We start from the raw sequence: 20,305 nt of genomic DNA, 5'->3' as shown, positions 1-20,305 counted from the left end.
ACAAGGCATCCCCTGCCCTCTGCAACCACTTGGGCTGCAGGTGCCACTGGGGCTACAGGGGAAGTCTCAGGAATTCAGCAGACAGAAGAGGTAATTTAAGAGGCAGGCGGGGGGGGGGAATACTATACAGTGGAGAGGGACAAGAATGCTGAAGCAGCATGGGGTGAAGGAGAAAAGCAGCTGCCTAAAGATGTGGAAAGGAGCAGAACGCCACCAGTTTATGGGGCCTTCCCCAATTCATCCACCACCCATGATCTGCAGGCCACACCTAGAAAGGGGGATTATTACTCTGCTCTCTACAAGGGCTTTTCAAAGGGCATTAAAACCTACAGGAGAGAATTAATCTGCACCTACCCTAGAACTTTCCCTTCCACCCATGGCATTAAGGAGGCGTTTGTCTCCCTCCTTCCAAGTTAAAAAAACAACCTTAATCTTTATTTGTAGCATTTAAAAAGGATCTTGTGTAACTATTTCTGCATGAAATGAGCTGGACCCACCTCACCGCCCTGCAGTAACATTTTCTAATTTGATGATGGAGTTTGCAGTGGCATCTAATCCTCCCTTCTATTCATGCAAGAGTCTTGGGAAATGCCATTTATATACATAAAGTAGCCTAAAGCATAATATTATCAAGATGTAAAAAAAAAAGCAAGTATGAGGAAGAAAATCAAAATTTAAGCCAGAATGGAAGATATTGTATTCAATGTTAAAGGAGGCATAGCCCTATGAAATGTATCATCACAATAAAGGAATCAACGTGAAGGCCCACTATGATCAAATAACAAAAAAAGTTTTATCTGAATACCTTCCTGGATCACAGTTAAGGAGAAATAATCTAACCACGTTAAAATTAAGCAGTCAACAAACCTGACTTTCTGCATTCATCAGAGTAGCTGGCCAAACTGAAATCAGCTGATAATATTGTATATCAATCTAAAAATGAATTAATGTTTAACTACTGTGTAAAGGTTGTGCATATCTCGTGGCTCTCAAACTTTTGATGGTTGGCATCTGTGGCTCAAAAGGTCTGAAACTTTGGCCACAGTGGTAATCTATAGTTCACAAGATCATGTTGGCAATGTGGGCTCTTGTACATAGGAAAGGATATAGAGCAGAGAATAATACAACAGCACAAAATTATCCAATTTTCTATGGTGGATTTCCAAAGTCTTAAAGATTTGTACACTTGAAAAACAACATTTATACCTACAAGAATATCTACAAACAGGATGAAAAAGATACACTAAGAGCCTTGTGTCTTCTAAAGTTTTAAACATCACATGATTAGTATTTGCAATCACTAATACATATTGATATAAAAAGATGGACAAGATGTTTCAAAGCTGTCACTGAAAATCAAAGACAGATGCAGCATCTTGAAATATATATGTGGGATGGGTGGGTTTCCAAAAGACTAATTTTTCATTGGTTATATAAACACAGTGACCTAATATGGGTTCACTATGTGTTACAACTTATGGAAAATAATATGAGAGATCTGGCTTCTATCTTTGGGCTACAGAGGTCAGACTGATTGCCAACGGTGCTCCAACACTACAAAAGGCTGTACAGTTATCATAAATCCAGACTAGGCTAACTCAAGGTGTCATATAGTTAAAATACTCTCTATTATTATTCTAGCTATAGGTAACACATTAAAAAAATGAAGCAGGACAGCTCCATGCTACTGTCTACTGTACAGTGTCTACTACAACAGAGAATTAACATTTTTCTCTTACAAATGTTCTTTGCAGCAAAGTCCATGAGATAAAAGAAACTACTTACTATTAACTTGTACGGAAACTGGGGTTTAACACCAAAGCTAATGACATAAATGTCAATTTTTTTATTCATGTTCCTCACAGGTTTATGGGTGATAAACATGCCCTGTATTTAGCCTATTCAAAGTCACCACAATTTGAGGAAAGGAAAGTAGTATTACTACTGCTTCCTTTTCATATTTGTTCCATATAATTACCCTTTCTGTTGCTTTTCTGTATATTTAACTGTCAAGTCAATACGTATGCCATTCTTTCTCCCATTAACAAGAATGTCTTTTTGCAGGAGAATTTCCACAATTCAGAAATAAAATAGTAAGCAAGATTTGTACATTTTCATTCAGTGCCAGCTTTTATTTTATCCTTTAAGATAATTTACTCAAACACATTCAATCAAATATTGATAAAGATAGAAAAGTACAAGCAATGTGCTCAAATATTCATGGTCTTTGTATTAAGAAGTGCTTGTGGAAAACTAATAATTTGATAAATTTTTTGTGAAGGTTTCAAGATAGACACAGGATACTGCATATCTAAGCCAACGAATTCTTCAGAAAGCCAAAAAGAATGGATTTTAGGGTCAAATAAATAAATAATAAATATTTGCTTAAATATTTTTCTGGCAGTGAATGATGAAATTCTCAAGAGCACAAGTTGATGAAACCCCCCCACCCCATAGCGAAAGCATTATACAGTGATTTAAAAAGTCAAAATCATGGCAACTTACTCCTACAGGCTGAAAAATTAGTCCGTCCACTTCATGACTGACTTCTCTAGCAAAATTTCCCTCAAGAAGCTGTAAAAAACATCAAAGGGTTATTTGGTTTTACAATAATAATAATAGTAGCCATGCCAAAAAATAAGACATAGACATCTACATCAATGCAATAAGGCATTTACTGGAAAACACTGGTTTCCAGCATCTAAACAAACAGATAAGTTTAGAAGATAAGCAGAACAATGAAAGCCATGAACTAATTCCTTTTTTTCTAAAGTTTGCACGCTGACGATTGCACTGCAAGAAGTCATACGGCCAATTCAGACTCAACAATCCTCCATAGATAAAGCACATCTTATTAGACATTGTACAAGCCTTGCAACCAAGTGCCCTGACCTCGCCTCCATGAGAGGCAGCCGCCAGTAGTCCTGGATGATTCCAAGGAAAATGCATAGGAACCATTTTACATATTAACTGTCCCTATATGGGTTGCATTATTTCCCCCCGATTTCATGTGAATGATTGATGTGTCCAGACATAATAGTAAACAATGATTTACTATCAATAACTTCTCCCAGCCATGCCACTCATAGCACACTAATGTGGCCAATGTGTTCTCCTTTCTATAAGTCATCTTGCTTTTGAATATCCTTCCCAACACCACATTTTTTTTATTCCTGTTAGCTTGTGGAACTTGGAAGCTTTTATTTGTGAAGATTTTATTATGAAACCCACAAATATTTTGAGATAGAAGTCTGTTGAGGTGAACATTTTGTTTTTAGCGGTTTTATATGATGTCCTCAAAACAAGTCCCTGGAGACAAAAATTACTTCGCAGCAATCTGTGGGATGAACAGAACTCTTAAAACCTAGCCCTCATCTGAACTGAAGAATATTTCCATTTTTTTAAAAAAAACACCATAGACTATTGATCTTATTCTGCAAAAGATGAAAGGTGAACACCCATGGCAATGCTAAAAAAATACACTAAAAACTAACTTACTTTCCTCAAAGATTTTGAAAAATTACTAAAATGGCCTCACACAGCATAATTGATTCAGTAGCTTGCTGATTTAAAGCATACATATACTACAAATACTTGCTGAATAAAATATAATTCACACTAAGGAATATGTCAGTTTCAACCACTGAGCTCAAATGAGCAGGGCTTAAATATACACTCTGTCTCCACCTATCTGAATTCTGAAAGTTTTATAGGGGATATACACATTTTCTAAAACTTTAAGGATGGTAGATTGAAGAGGATGAGGATGCTACTCAGTGCACTTGAAGATGGGAGGCAAAACTAATCTGTCATCTGGCAATAGATTATAAAATAATCCTTGCAAAGATACATAAATGTGATACAATTTTTTGTTCCAGTGATCATGGTATGGTATTTAAATTAAATAAATAAATAAATGTAAGACAAAGATAAAGCAAGCAATGATTATTAGGACATCTGGGGTGAGCCATAGGATTTGGTTAGCTTCCCCACCCCAACAGACCATTTTGACAGGTGGCTGGGTCCACCCACATGTGCATCTCCTGACATCACCATGATGTCAGGTGGACCAACTTCAGCTATCCCAGCCGAGTTTCCAATTTTGTTACAGGTAACTCTTTGGTATTCAGAGATGGCCTGAGCATTAGACACCATTTTCCTTATGTGTGTTGTCCCTCTCTCATATTCAGTTCCTTAATTTACCAGTGAGTTCTGAGCAGCAGAGATACAATGGCTGGAATACAGGTAGATGAAGACACCAAGCACAACCAAGTACAAATAAGAGTTTTTCATACCTTAAGAGCAGGATAAAAATCTAACTTCAAACAAAATAAACAAAGAACAGCAGCAGCAATTTTAAAAAATAAAACCCTGTTGTATTTCTCCAGTTAAGACAGACATAGAACGAAGCAACTGCAGCATTTCCAGCCTTTGTAACAAATCAGAGTGAAAAATGGCTGCGTTCTCTGCTACTTTTTGTCTTTTTTCTTGAGAGGAGGAAAAGCAAGATAGTACTCCTATTTCGACGACAAGTCTGAAGCCCCTACCCCACACTGCCCCCAGAGAGCTCCTTGCTGAGGTAAAATTTCAACTAGTGACTTGCCGGTCCACAGCCCCAACTTGCAATGTAATTACTGTATCTGGCCAGTTTTTTCAACATACTAGGTCAGGCTGGCTGTTGGAGAGAAGGAAAGTTCACTGTACAAAACTCTAAAGATAGCACAATGTTATTATCACTAACTATAAATTGCAACATAATTGTGTGGTTTTTTCCTGAAAAAAAGGAAAACAGTATGAAACTGCTGCTCACTAATAGCATCAGCTCACTAATTACTATCCATGATTCATTAGAAGCATTCCAAACCTGATTAATGTCAGGTCAAGTTTAACATATGACGGGGTTTATTAGTAATGCTTTGCTATCCCACAGCTTGTCAGTCTTTCACAGCGAGCACCATCTGTTACATGTAGAAATAAGTCAGAACACCGGTAACTCTGACTTACTGCTAGTCACTAATGTATGCTTTCAAAGTTGTCCAGGACACTTAAACTAATAACATTTGACAGCATTAGAAAGCATGTCTGACATATGTTTGCTTGCTTTAAAGGCTATTCCTACTACTGCATCTTCTTTCATATAAATTGCATATGATTTCATATAACAATCATGAGAAATGAAACATGCCTGATCTTAGAAGCCTATGTTATTATTATTATTATTACTAACTATAAATGAATCACACTCAACATGTTCCAAGCAATTATAAAACATTGTATCAGAGCAGTGTTCAGTATACAGATCTGGTTTTCATAATCAACAAATAATCCTAAACTGTAGACCTGGATTTCCAGAATGATGAAACTGCAAATCTAGGAGCATTCCCCACAGTCTCTTTAGTCAGTGCCCTGAGGCAAAATGGTCTCTGCCCAAATGCACCCCTCCCAGATGAACCCTGCAGCCTCTATATTTACATCTCAAAAAAGGTTCTCTCTCGTCCTTGATCTTATAAAGGGGGGAGTTATCAACTGCTCAACTGTTCTTCAGAAACTTTCAAAATAATTATCGAACAGAGTAATCCTAAATTTATCTACTCATGAGGAAGTCCCACCAATTTTACAATAGGGTGTCCTCTCAGTTTGGTATATACAGAATTGTAGCCTAAACAATTGCAGCCTAAAGAGAATGGACACATTTTTATCACTTATTTTTTAAATGGCACATGAGTTGAAATCCAGGCAACAGAAGTCACATGTTACATTGAATCTGAGAGCAAAAGGGATTAAGATTACGGGTACCTTGTTATATTTAACACCTCCAAGAAATTATCCCCCATACATGTAGTGAGAATATATTAAAGTTTAAACTGAGTGCGCAATCACTTTATTAAATTCAGAGCGGTAATTCAGTGCCTTGGTGTGTTATTCTCTTAAAAGGTAAAATTCTTCCATTAATTTCCCCAAGATGGTTTCAAGTGCTACTCAAATAAGAAAACCAAACATGTTTTGAGATGATTTTGCTGTAAGATGTTGGAGAACACTTCAAAAGGAAGTGAGATACTTAAGGCATAAAGCACCATTTCAAAGAAAATATTTTTCGGAATTTCATTACTGTGTATTCCAAACATATCAGTCAGAATCAGACAATGGCTGCTTTTGCCCATTCACATTACAAGGACAAACAACGGTGAACCTCAGGCTCTTGCACTCTTCCCTCCTACTCTAGCACAGCTGCAAGGAAGAGCCTAGAAACTTCACTTCTGCTTCATATTAAATGCACCTTTTCATGACATCCAGACCCAGACAAACTGTGGTTAAATTATGGCTTGGCTGGAACCAGCAAAGATGTCCCAGTTTATGCTGGGCCTTACAGACCTTACTATATTGCTGGAGGAATTCTCCTGTGGGTTTACTCATGTTTGATTGTTGCTTGCATCAGTAGCTGGCAGAATAAGTTCGGAGTGAGACATGGGAGACTCCTCTGCTGCAGTAGGGACAAAAGTGGTAAGCTGCCAAATACTTGTGGTGTGGTTCGTATAGCCTGGTTTCTTTGTGCCATTATGACTCTACCAGTAATGCCAAAATTCAAAGCAAGTTTTGAAAATAACCCACCAATTTCATATACTGTTTAAAAGCAACAAGAAAAGTGCATCTTGGCAGTCTGGAGGTGGTGAACATGCCGGTTTGGAGTAAGAATGCAATAATAATAATAATAATAATAATAATAATAATAATAATAATAATAATAATAGCTCTGTTCATCACCTATCCTGTACTATTCCTGGGTACGAGTCCAGCTTTGCTGATCTGCTTTTTCACTTCTTTAGTTAAGTATTGTAGTCTGAGGAATACATGGTGTGATTCTCAAGTTTGAGTTTCTGTTCAATGTCTCTGAGCAAATACAAATGCCGTCATAAGGACTGGATGCAAACAATGGCTTTTGTAATATGCACTGGGTAGAAGCTGGAAGCATGTAGGCATGTGTAGTGCTCAGCAAGGTTTCCATTTTCAGGTGGTGCTTGTCTGTCCATTATGTAGTTGCACAATAATGTCCACTAAATGAAATAGTTCAGAGACTGGGAAACCTTTTCAGCCTGAGCTTCTAGGGAACCTTCAAGGGGTGGCAAGGCCAGAAGCAAAGGTGAGCAAGAAATGCTAATTTACTTGCATAGTCCTCTCTTCCTCCATCCAAGGAAACAAGAAACATTATCAGAGTTCAAGGGCACATTTTAGCCAGGAAAAAACCCCCGAGGAGAGTGCAAAGCAGGGCCAGTGAGGGATGTGGTATGGGGAGAAGCCAGACAGAGATGCCTAGAGGGCTGCATTCTGCCCTGAAGTCTGAGACTTCTCATCCCTGGTCTAGCTGGCGGTGGTGGGGTGAAACTTATCAAAATCCTGGTGGAACTTCTCAAATATCTCCTGTCCATATGCACAGATAATAAAGAAGTCATCAATATATCTTTGGCAGAGGAAAGGCTTTTAGAGGCTGGAGGTGAGAAGCATTGATCTAAGTCAGCCCCATGGCATTGGCATGCTATGGAGCCATACAAGTACCAGGGTCGGTGGATACATTTTCTCTCCAAAGAAAATGTGCAAAATGCAGAGTGGCAGAGCTTGGCAATTAGATGTGCTAATCACCAAATGGGATGATATTCCTGATTGCCTGTAGTTGTCATGTTTTGGTCCATTGCTGGATACTGTGGAGGAGACAAGGCTGTTGACAATGTAAGGCTGATCAGAAATTTCAGGACCACAGATAGCTCCCAAGTTAGCAACTTGCTCCAATGAAAACTGAGTGCAGACTGGTGCCTTTTACGTTTCTGTTTCTAGACTACTTCCTTCAGGCTCCATGCCCTTGTGGAGAACTTCAGCACCTTCAAGGGACAATCCTCTAGCAGCCCTCCTTTGTTCCACAGCCTCCCTCATGGTATGCTCCGCTCCGCTGCTGGACTAGTGAACTGCAATGGGAGGCATCTGGTTCCTCACGCACCCATGGGGTCCAGAATCTGGCCCTGCAGGCTCTAGTGGTCCAGGAGCTTCTTCTGGGTATTCCTGTCTAACAGACTCAGGTACTCAGTAACCAAGTAAAAGAAATATGACCAATAAAAGCCTAAAAAGACGTCTATTCAGATAAAATACAGGTCTTACAGATTCCAGCCCATTAAAAGAGGCCACAGATACCCAAAACACTTCAAATTAAAGGCCAGAAGTCTGGATAAAGAGGGAAGTCCAAGTTCCAAGTTTATTACACAAGAGAGATAACTAAATCCTTATTTTATACCAAGCAGATAATTAATTACTTTGCATAATAATTGATAATTTGACTCAATACATAAAAGCATAAAAAGTATGTTGGCTTGACAATATACTTGTCTGAGCATGCTGAGCATTCCCTCCCCTTATGGTTTTGATCTACAGGCTACTTTTAAAATGAGGCTGCATTTTAAATTGTATTTTAACCTGTATTTTAAATTGGTGGTGGTTGTTTTTTCCCCTATTATGTTTTACTGTAATTTTACTGGTGTTAGCCGCCCTGAACCCAGCTCTGGCCAGGGAGGGCAGGGTATAAATAAAAATTATTATTATTATTATTATTACATGATCTGGAATACCCAATCATGCCTTTTCCTCCTACAGACAACCCTGCTTCCCTTTCCTTTTATCAGGTAACTACGATGTGTGTCTGTTCTGCTTATATTACTCATTAATGAACCTTAAATAAAAATATAGGAATCTAATTCCAGCCTAGGCTAGCATCAAGGGAACTTAGAAAGAGAAAGAACTCTAGGTCACAGCAACCCTATCCACAGAAGACAGAAAGGCCAGAGGACAGTTGGCCAGGCTGCCGGGGGAAGCAGCAGAGGATGGAAGATGCATAGTGTTCACTATTCAAAGGATGAATGGACCAGGAGTGTGGACAGCTGTTAGGACAGGAAACAGAAGAGCAAACGGGGGGGGGGGAGGGAAGCAGCCATTAGAAGACAACTAGGAAGAAACAACAGAAGTGGGGGCAGTTCTCTGTGATACAAGACAACCATGTGTGGCTTGCCAACTTGGAAACATCCCTGCTCTACCGTAGTTTATTTAGGCTTGGAAAGATTGCTGTTGGTGATGTTAATCATGATCCGATCAAAGCCATTTTTTCAACAAAAACTTGAAATCAAAACATGATTTTCAATAAAGCAGGAACTATGCAAAAGGAAAGGGTAGTGAAAGGATGCATTAAAGGATAGAGCAATGGAAAGACTTAATAGCATAGCAGAACAGTATTGATTTTAATCCTAGGTGCATATCTTCTAGTTTTCTTGAGAGCAACTGGACAAAATAAAGGAGTGAGAAAAGCAGAAATATTGAAAAGTGGAAGGCAGAGAGAGGAGAGAAAACAGGAGAAGATGACAAATAGGGCAAAAAACAAGAAGGAACAGATGGAGCTGGAAGAAGGGCAGGGAGAATAATAATGCCAATTCTGGCAGGAAACAGAGGGCTGATAGGTGAGGTGATTCAGTCCTTCCTGAAGGCATGGAAAATGAAAACAAAACTGAAAATCAAACAAAGAAAAGGGGTCACAGTTTTGGCAAAAAAAATACATCACCAGATGGTGTCAATTGTTTCTGCACCTAAATATGGAGCTTGGAAGCATCCAGCAAATACACACATTTCTCCACATCTCTTCTCATGTAATTTTACTTCTATTCCCTATCTGCTGCATTTTTCACTTTACACTGATGGATTGGAGTCCCCCAAAGTAGCCTTCCAACTTATATTAATTACAGTTAATTCAAAATGTATGAAACTGGAATTTCATCATTTAAAACCTCTCCCTACACTGTTAAGAGCTAGAGGACAGAACATTATTAAATATGGTACTATCTAAAGACAACAAAGACTTCAGAAAATGACATCCGTGCAAACATTAAACAAAGCAGGGGGAAAACAGGAGGTGTACAGTTTCAGAATGTATACTTGCCTCAGGGTTTGAAGAAAGTACCATGCTGTTTTATGGTTTACTCTTAGAGACAGAGTTTACTCACTTCCATTTGTCTCGTGCTAGGACCAGCTGTCATGTTTTAAACACAAAATATTCTTAGAAACAACACATCATTGCTATACTGTATTGTGGAATTTGAAAAAAGTTGCATAGGTTGACTTAAATGTCATTATTGAACTTTCTGCACTACTCTTTTGCTCACTGTGATCTACAGTAATCCTCCATGGGATCATACCCCTGTAGGGTGCACAAGGAGACAAACCATCATGTGCCTATACTAGAAATGCTTAATAAGTCTTTACAGTTTTTTATATCATCATGACAGAGAGGAAATGTCAACAATACTCTTTCTCAAGGATAATACTGGCTTAAAGGTAAAGGGTAAAGGGACCCCTGACCATTAAGGTCCAGTCATGACCGACTCTGGGGTTGCGGCACTCATCTAGCTTTACTGGCCAAGGGACTCGGCGTACAGCTTCCGGGTCATGTGGCCAGCATGACTAAGCGGCTTCTGGCGAACCAGAGCAGCGCACGGAAACGCCGTTTACCTTCCTGCCGGAGAGGTACCTATTTATCTACTTGCACTTTGACGTGCTTTCGAACTGCTAGGTTGGCAGGAGCAGGGACCGAGCAATGGGAGCTCACCCCGTTGCGGGGATTCGGACTGCCGACCTTCTGATCAGCAAGTCCAAGGCTCTGTGGTTTAATCCACAGCGCCACCCGCGTCCCATAATACTGGCTTAATGATGCTATAAAAATGTATACAAAAAATGTGAACCTTAAGTCTACTCATGCATGTCAACAATGGCTCACACATGTATGAACATCACATGATTTGACAGCTGAATATGTGAACAGATTCCTACGGAAAACATCAAATTTAAGGAAATATTAAGTTCCATCTGCCATGCCTTGGTATGTGAAAGTTCACTCACATATGCAAGTTACCAAATCATGCTGCAATCCTCATGTCATAAAGGTGCCCTTGTGAACTAGTTTTCCGTTATCTCGCTTACAATATATAAGAACAGCAACCTACATCCAGGGTAGGCATGTTTTAAGCTTGCAGGATTTACTTTGTATTATTTTGCTAAACCTGGCAATATCATCATAATTAAAGAATTCTGAGCCCAGTAAATTGATTTTGAATACCAGAACTGAGCAGAGCCAGATCATCTAATGACAGCTCCCAAATGCTTCATACAGATGTTAAGTAGCATTGGAGACAAAATGGTGCCCTGCAGCACCCAATAGCAAAAGTGCGGTGCACCTCCCCACCCTATCCTCTGGATTCAACCATCTGGACCCATGGCAAAACAACACTGAAAGATCATGAAAGAGCAAGGCCATACACCATCTGTGATTGGCAACTCTTAAGCTTTCTGAAAATTTCAAGGTTTCAAGCAAGCCTTTACCTACAAAGACAGAATCTAAAGAACTCCCTCCCAACTGAGATCAGATGCTTGACAAAGACCTTTATATTTCCATAGGCATTGTTTTTGTTTTCCTTATTAATTTTATCCAGGGCATGCATTTTTTAATCTTACTGTACACTGCTTGGAAACCTCATTGTTAAGTTGTATATAAACTCTTGAAATAATTAAATAAAGATTGAGCTTCATTTCATATAATGGGAGTAGCCAAACGACAAGTTTTCTCCCCCTTTCAGGGCTGCTAAAATACTTATACTATGCATACAAGTGTCCAGGAAGCCCAGATTTTTTAGCTAGAGAAGATTACACACTGGAAAATGTACAAGGAGAAGTGTATGACTAGGGGAGTAAGAATGGGAGGGTACAGGAATGTCATTTGATGAGGGACTTGGGGTGCAAAAAATGGAAGTGTTAGAGAAGATGTGATGAGGCAGGGTTTTTGAAGATTTGGCCCTGACAAGTCTAAAACTTCTGCAATTTAATACAATTTAAGTGATATTTGTGACCCCCAATGTTTGTGTGCAACTCAACTTAGCAATAGTGGCTACCGCTAGCATTTCTTAGGATTACTTTATCCATAAATGTATCCATTTTCAAGTATTAATATTTTAGACTTTTAGAGAAAGCTTCACAAATTAGTTACCATAGTCAAAAAGAAGCACCTGTCGAAGGAAGGATAACAACAGGAAGATTTAAAGAAGGAACTATTGGAAACTCAAGGCAGCATAAACATAAGGTGATTGGAACCCACTGAACTTGAAGCATGGGAAGCCCCAACAAAAATTTATAATTTGGCAGAATGTTTGGACTATATGATATGTATTTGTATAATCTGGAATACTTAATGTGATTTGATTGGATTGTTAAAATGGAAAATTTAATAAAAATTATTTTAAAAAACAAAAAGTAGCACCTGTGTTTCTCACCCACCCCGGTCACCCATTGCTAAAGTAACTCCTGACCACCAGAGAGGTATGTAATATTTTGGATAAAATGAAAGGCAAATGGCAAATTGCTTTTCTATGAGAATCACATAGGTGAGCTTTATGCAAAGTTTTCATTTGAATAAATTAATTACATTGTAGCTTAAATTATTCCAGTAGTAATATCAGAAGCAATAAATAATTACACATTATTAAATTACTTTATTATTGTTAAGCACACGTTCCCCCTTTGTTTCATAAAATGATCTCATATCTCAAGTGCCCCCTGAATTTATTTCATATATTAAGGACAAATATAAACCTCAAAATAAAATGGACTAATTATTCGATCCAAAATGAGTAGGTGGGTGCTTTCCACAGCCCTTTTGTTCTTATACAAAAACCAGCTGTGACATGCCCAAACTTATATCATCTTTCGGCCACTGTATGAAGAAATATCTGATTTTGAAAGAAAGAAACTTTTGAGTGGCAGGAGTTGCAAACATTCCTCCCTTCTTCCTTTATCTATGTCACTTGACTGGCCTCTCTGGTCACTGTTATCAGGAAAAACACAAGTAGGAATTCAATCCAACTCTTTTCCTTTCATTCTGGAAGGACGGGTCATTCTCCCCTCTTTGAGTTCTAACATGTCACAAACACCTCCCTCCCTCCTCTTCTAATTCTTAAAAATACAGGCTAGGCAGAACTGAATTTCAGATCAATTCCAGCTCTCCCATCCTGGGTCTATGAGAACTTGTTGACGACAGACACATAACATAATGTAGTTTTTCTTTATTTAAAGAAAAGAAAATATTTTGCTGACTTCCCTATGAGTTAAATGGTTTCTTTAAAGCAAATTCACTCATGGGAACCCATTCACTGATGAACACTTTATAAATCCTCTTAAAGGGAGCACATAGTAAGCATATAGTAATAGCACAGTAATCTGAAGCTGTAATAATAAATAGTAAGCAAGCTGACTCATACTGAGTCAGACCATTGGTCCAGCTAGCTCAGTATCGTCTACACTGATTAGAAGTGGCTCTCTAAGATTTCAGTATCGTCTACACTGATTGCAAGTAGCTCTCTAGGATTCAGTATTGTCTACACTGATTGGAAGTGACTCTCTAGGATTTCAGGCAGGAGTCTCTCCCAACCCTACATAAAGATGCTTTGGATTGAACCGGAGCCTTTTTGGTTGCAAGGCTACTACTGAGCGATGGCCTCTCCCCAAGAAACTTATACTCATTAAACAAAAACATGATATGACGCAGCATTCCTTTAAGCCGAGGGGGAAAATTCAAGATGTTTACACTTTATGGCTGGTGATCAAGTATCATTTTGGTGGAAAGGCAAAAGATCTGTTGGTACAATGTACCCTGATTAAGCAAGATTAAAATGCCTATTAGAATTACAGTTACGCTATGGGTTAAACCACAGAGCCTAGGACTTGCCGATCAGAAGGTGGGCGGTTCAAATCCCCACGATGGGGTGAGCTCCCATTGCTCAGTCCCTGCTTCTGCCAACTTAGCAGTTCGAAAGCACGTCAAAGTGCAAGTAGATAAATAAGTACCACTCCGGCGGGAAGGTAAACGGTGTTTCCGTGCGCTGCTGTGGTTTGCCAGAAGCGGCTTAGTCATGCTGGCCACATGACCCAGAAGATGTACGCCAGCTCCCTTGGCCAATAAAGTGAGATGAGCACCGCAACCCCAGAGTCAGCCACGACTGGACCTAATGGTCGGGGTCCCTTTACCTTTACCTTTACTTACTCTGTTGTTCTTATAATCATTCTTGGGATTCAATTCTCTGACTGCAGTCCTCAAAATGGCTCCAGGCCACAAGGGAGAGGTATCCTTGAGGAAACCCTCAAGATTGCAGAGTAGCCCACAGAAATCAATGGAGAAATCCATTAATTTAAAGTAACTGGATGGGGCATCAAGTATGTCCTTCCACACTCTAAAACCCAATGAGAACTGAGCACAAACTCAACTGACTGTTGGGGAAGTTGAATGGAATGACTGGAATGTTGAGAAGAAGCATTCTACACTGCAACGTTTTGTTGTAGATATTCACTTGTCCTTTGTCCTTTCCAATGCTCAAAGGTGAGTAATGGTCCTTATGTATATGAAATGGTACCGTCTACATGCAAGAGGGAGGCATCAGCAAGCTTGGGGATCTCCAAGGTTAGCAGCAGTACAATAAACCTTTGTAGGCGGGAACCCAAGAGGGGAACTGAAAGACAACCCGGTAAGTTCTGAGTATGCTCAGTGTCTATGGAATACTTACCGTTGGAGCAGGGGCAGGAAATCAGGAGGAGGAGAAATGGGAGTATCCTTCAAAAGAGGGGCATGACTGGTTGGAACAATGAATAATAACACTCCATACTTTTAACTTTTTCTGGGTCTCATTTGAATGTATTTAATGGAAGAAAATCATTTGTTGCTATAGTCACTGATATGACCGACTACACAAAGAGCACAGATTGATAACATGATCTAATATAGTCCATTATAAGAACAGGGTTACACTTCAAGTGTATTTGAAAGTCTAATGGCCACTGAGAAGCAATTTCCATATTGACATCTTGAGGTAGATGTAAACAATATTCACCACTGTTACTTAGGAGGAAAAACAAAAGACTAAAAAGTTAGAATGGTAGAATATCTGATTATTTCAGTTAAAAGTACATGCAGCATTCAAATGCAGCAAGAGTTCATGCTTCCATAAATGTGAAGATTTATTCCTTGTCTGATGACCTTTGTGGCATGCTGCAAAGCTCTTCTGTTCACTCAGGCATTTACCAGTTGGAATGGTAGAGCAGAATCGTACGCCGGGGTTGATGAGCTTTGCCGAGTGACATTTTAGTTGAGGACATAATAGTATGTTATGTTTTATACATGAACTTACAAGTGTCAACAGAAAAGACATTTAAATAATAAAAAAGTATACTACTGCAATCACCAAGGACAGAAACAAATCACCAAGTATTCCAAAAGCTTTCTGTTTTGCTTTTTAGGTTAAGAGTGGACATTACAGTACACCCACATGGTCTACATCCCCATAAGTTCACCAGTTTACCAACAACATGTCACATCCCCAAAATGCAGTAACTAGAGCCTGAGCCCCAGCTTGCTGCACTCGCCAAACCCCACCACTCCTTCAGCTTAACCCCCTGGGAACTTTCCCTTCCCCTACAATGAATGGCTGAGCTCCATTTTCCACCTTCCCAACTCTATTTCTGAAGCCACTTCTTTCTTCTGTTCCACAGTCCCACTTTACTGGCCCACATCCCATTATTCCCACCACCCCCTTTCCCTCCTCCTTTTTTCAGCTCTCACTTCACACGGACTACCTGCCATTTCCATGTCTCCTCCTCTTTCCTATTTTACAGCCCACTTTGCACACATGCCCCATGACGATGTATGTTGCTTTATCTTTGAGATGAACAGAATCTTAAGAACAAGCCTGTCAGTTAGATTGTTCAGTTGATGGCTGTACCTATATGGGTGCTTGCTTGTTAATAAGATACCCGTTCTAAATTAATACATTGAATCTGGAACTTCATGTTGAAAACAACAGGTAGTATCAAGATTGAAATACATGATGTGAAGGATGAATAGGATAGAATCATTTGTATATTCTATTCCAACACTGAGGGGCCAAGCGCCGAGGGCCTTATGGTGGTTCCCTCACTACGAGGAGTGAGGTTACAGGGAACCAGGCAAAGGGCCTTCTTGGTAGTGGCGCCTGCCCTATGGAATGCCCTCCCATCAGATGTCAAGGAAATAAGCAACTATCTTACTTTTAAAAAACATCTGAATGCAGCCCTGTTTAGGGAAGTTTTTAATGTTTAATGCTGTATTATGTTTTTAATATTCGGTTGGGAGCTGCCCAGAGTGACTGGGGAAACCCAGTCAGCTGGGCTGGGTATAAATACATTTATTATTATTGTTGTTGTTGTTGTTGTTGTTGTTGTTGTTGTTGTTGTTGTTGTTGTTGTTGTTGTTGTTGTTATACCTCAGAGTTAAATGTAAAACTGGTAGCCTTCTCTACAACCTGAAAAGCAGCTCCTGAGGTTCGGGGGATCTGATTCAGAGGCCTGAATCAGTAAAAATAGCAAAAAGCCTCCAAAATTTCTGCTGTTTGTTGAGGCCCAGTGCATCCAACCCAGTGGAACGGCATATCTGTATTACAGTGCCTCCTACATATTTTCTTTACCCAACTATTTCCATATTTTAAAAAGGTCATTAAAAAGAGAATCTTGGGAATATGCCAGTCTAATGGATGGCAGGCCACATAAATGGGCACATGTAGCTGACATGTAGCAGTTAAATTCAAAACTGCAGATAAATAAAAATATTTATTCCAGAAAGGCATTTATTCTGACCTTAAAAACTGAAAGCCTGTTGACAGCAGTGAAATGGTTGCTGGATATCTAGACTTTCGGTGCATTAGCATATCACTCCAAAATACTAATCTAATGTCCTTCAGAAACTAAAATTAATGTCACTGCCCTTTGGTTTGTTTTTGTTTTATTATGTATTTTGTGTTCTCTTTTGTATTTTTATGTTGTGAACCACCCTGAAATCTTCAGATGAAGGGAAGTATAATAATGTCACTGTCCATTTAAACAGTTGTAAAAATATAAAAGAACAAATTGGATTTTGGAGGGGAAATCAGTTGACTAATTGTATGGACAAGCTTGTTCTATTTTTTTGAAAATTATTGTTGGTATTTGTACATTAGAAATCACACAGCCCTCAGCCAACTTTGGTGTGGTCCACAGTCTCTCACTGCCCAGCTGATTAGCGCTGAGGAGAGCTCAGATTGGAGAATTCTTCAGCTGTTCCATGCACTAATCAGCTTGGCTGAGACAAGGGATACAACTGGATCTCAGCATTTCAGCACAGAGTGATGGGAGACAGGCCACATAGGAAAGGTGGGTGGGTATTTATGTGGTGAATGGGAAGGCTGTGTCTGTGAGGAAGGAAGTCAATACCCACCCTTGCAGTAAATGCTATCTGAAATGGTCAACTACAAATCTAATTAAATTATGTTCATCACTGGCTTAACTTGATGTGCTGAAATGTATGGCAAATCAAACACGGATTACTACAATCACTGGCAAACACTGTTTTAACCACTTATTGGTTTTACCTACAGTAAACATGCTATTCATACCCTTTGAACTCATTAAAGTCAGTAATAGCATCAAACATATTCTTCATACAAGTCTGTTTTTCAGAACTAGGTCCTCCCTTGTCCCCTAATATGCAACTTAATTTACAAAGCAGAGCTGACATGCTGTTTCTCAGCTTTGTTTCTCCTTATGTTTTATGATTTGGTTATTATCTTGGGCATTGCTTTTTCAATGGAAAACTAGGAAGGAAAAAGTTTCATAAATGAAATTATCCGCTAAACTTAACTCATTTTCCAGCCAGAAATAGCCAAAACATACACCTTACTCCCCTCCCCTGGCAAAGCATAGTTTTCTCTATGGTTTCTACTTGGACACAATGTAAGACCAGAAGCAGCCCCACATGTGTCTGTCACTTCTGATTAACAGGTTCTCAAGCAGGCCTAACTGGTGAATTCTTATTGTCTGCTTCTCACAAGCAGCTCAGGACCCAAGAGGAAATGCTCTCTAATGAAAGCACAATTTAAGCAACCATTACAAATGGCAGGCCACAATCTACCAAGACTTTGGCTTGCCCTTTAATTGATTGATTTGATTTACACTGCACACCTTTAATTTCCAAGAGTTCCCAGGGTGAGAAAATCACTCTTGCATCTCCTTTAAAAACAAAAACAAAAATCATCCACTTGAACGGTACTTTCTAAATCCAAAAGTTGATTGCCATGGCCCCTGACCCTGGAGTCTCACAGTGCTCCGGGGAAGGCTTGGATAAGATGGTGGTTCAGTCTACTATACCTGGACAGCCTTTACTATCTCCATCTGTTCCCTTCCATCAACTTTGAACTCACAGGATAGGTCCCCAGAAGTCCTTTTCTTAGATCCATTCAAGAGCCAAAGAATACAGAATCAGGCAAGGCCCTTTAAGAAACACAGCCATCTCTTTCAAGAGAGTATGCCCTACTGGGAAGCAGTTTTCCCTTCCATGGTGGTTTCAGTTCCCTGTTAAGGCAATTATCTTTGCAACAGGGCTCACTGGAGCTGTCCAGGGTTCTGTTTTATCCCTTGATTTTACCTGAATGACTTAACAGGACTGGACCTTTCATGACTTTACCTTACTGCAGGGCCGGGGGGGAGGGACCTTTTTTGCTCCAATGGCCAGGTCTCTATCTGATCCTGCCAACAGGCCAACTTCAACAGGTGAGATGGGCAACCCACCAGCCAATAACATTATGTCATTCTGATGATACACGATTGACAGGTATGTTCTCCCTCCCACCTATCAAAATCCCTTGCATAAGGTAATCCCTTGCACAAGCTTGGGAACCACAGTTCAAAATACATTGCCAGACCTATGCTTTGCAAACTGCTTCTCACTTATCTTTTCAACTTCCTCTTTCAGAGGTTGAAAGAAGTAGCATGAAGTGGCTTCAAAGAGCAGTGCAGATCTGGAGAAGCAGTTTCCACTTAATGGAAACACTTCCCCCTCCTTGAGCAAGGCATGTTCCTACAACCCATCAGCTGATTAGCAGTTGAGAGTATTTCTTGCTCCAACAAAGGAACAATTGGAAGCCCGCTTTAAACTCCCAATTATTCCTTTGAAGAACTGCCCTGATCCACCCCACAGATCTATGACATCAGGAGTAGGGCGCAGGCATGTGCCTTCCCCAATAAGGCTCCATATGCTAGATGAGGATGTGTTGCAGACCAGGTTTAGCCCATGGCCAAAGGTTCCCCACCCCTGAAGTTCACACTGACTGACTTCACCTGCCCAGAAGAAACTCAGCTGGACTGAGACTACTTCTCTGCAAACCTCAAGTCCCTGCAGAACAGGATGCTTGCACTGTAAAATAATGTAGTAGACTCTGCCAAAGCACCATATCCTCTACCAGGGAAACATATATAAGGACATTCCCCATAGGATAAATTTTGCTCATTTTTAGCTTTGGAGAAATGTCCATATGTCTGGACAGAGTCCAGAGCTAACCATTTCCCAAACCATCACTGCCTCTCTTTACTTCTAGCTTTAGAATTGGGGAAATTTTAGTGAGAATGTAACTCTCACATTCACTGAAAGAGGGAGGGAGGGAGGGAGGGAGGGAGGGAGGGAGGAACTGTCCTCTAAATCACCTTCAAGCATATAGCCAGAGCCTATTCTCTGCAGGAATGTGATATTGCTACCATTCTTTGCTACCTGGGAGTTGCAGACCATCTGGTTAGAAAAGGGGGGGAAATCATGACCATATGAATTAGATATAGAAGAAGAAAGGAAGAGAAGAGGAAAGGGTAGGAATCTCACAGCCACTATCTGTTGTTCTGTCAAAAGCCAACATGCGTCTCATCTGCCTCTACAATGAAAGACTACTTGGCAAACAATATATGCTACATGCTATTTACATCCTGCCTTCAGTGTACTGATGCTATTTCAAAATATTTTACAAATTCTTGACACACTTGAGGCCTCCTATTTATCAATATCTCAAAAGTACATCCCTGACACACAACAGCACTAGGGCTAAAACTAGCACCTGCATTCAATAAATACCCTTCTAGTTATTCCTCCCTTTCAGTGGATGAGAATCTATGGAGTATAGAATCCACAGCAATAGGACTTTATAGGAATAGGAAGAGAAAGTTGTCTCTCCTTTAAATGCAAGGAGAGCGGCCAGTCCACATTCATCTTAAACCTTCAGTTTGAAATCCAGTTTCACATTACAAGCATGCAGTTCCTACGGAAGAACTCCCTTTCCCTCTTTCTCTGTTTTTCTAGTAGCATATTCCATAGTATCAAGGAAAAGCTGGTAGGCCAAATGCTTCTTCAAAGTGTTGG

At 39.8% G+C, this 20,305-nt stretch overlaps 1 protein-coding gene across 3 annotated transcripts in view; it reads right to left on the bottom strand.

Annotated features, from left to right (window-relative positions):
• Positions 1 to 20,305, bottom strand: part of RNGTT (RNA guanylyltransferase and 5'-phosphatase) — a 123,463-nt gene that overhangs the window by 45,599 nt on the left and 57,559 nt on the right. For 2 of the 3 annotated variants that reach the window (XM_028722947.2, XM_028722949.2), the window contains one exon: positions 2,506 to 2,574. The exons of the other annotated variant lie outside the window; for it this stretch is intronic. In XM_028722947.2, coding sequence (XP_028578780.1) covers positions 2,506 to 2,574 — 69 coding nt within the window. The remainder of the gene's footprint in view (positions 1 to 2,505; positions 2,575 to 20,305) is intronic. 3 annotated transcript variants of the gene reach the window in all.

The sequence above is a fragment of the Podarcis muralis genome, chromosome 3, assembly GCF_964188315.1.
Source record: "Podarcis muralis chromosome 3, rPodMur119.hap1.1, whole genome shotgun sequence".
Taxonomy (NCBI): Eukaryota; Metazoa; Chordata; class Lepidosauria; order Squamata; family Lacertidae; genus Podarcis; species Podarcis muralis.
This window is presented reverse-complemented; position numbering and strand designations above follow the sequence as displayed.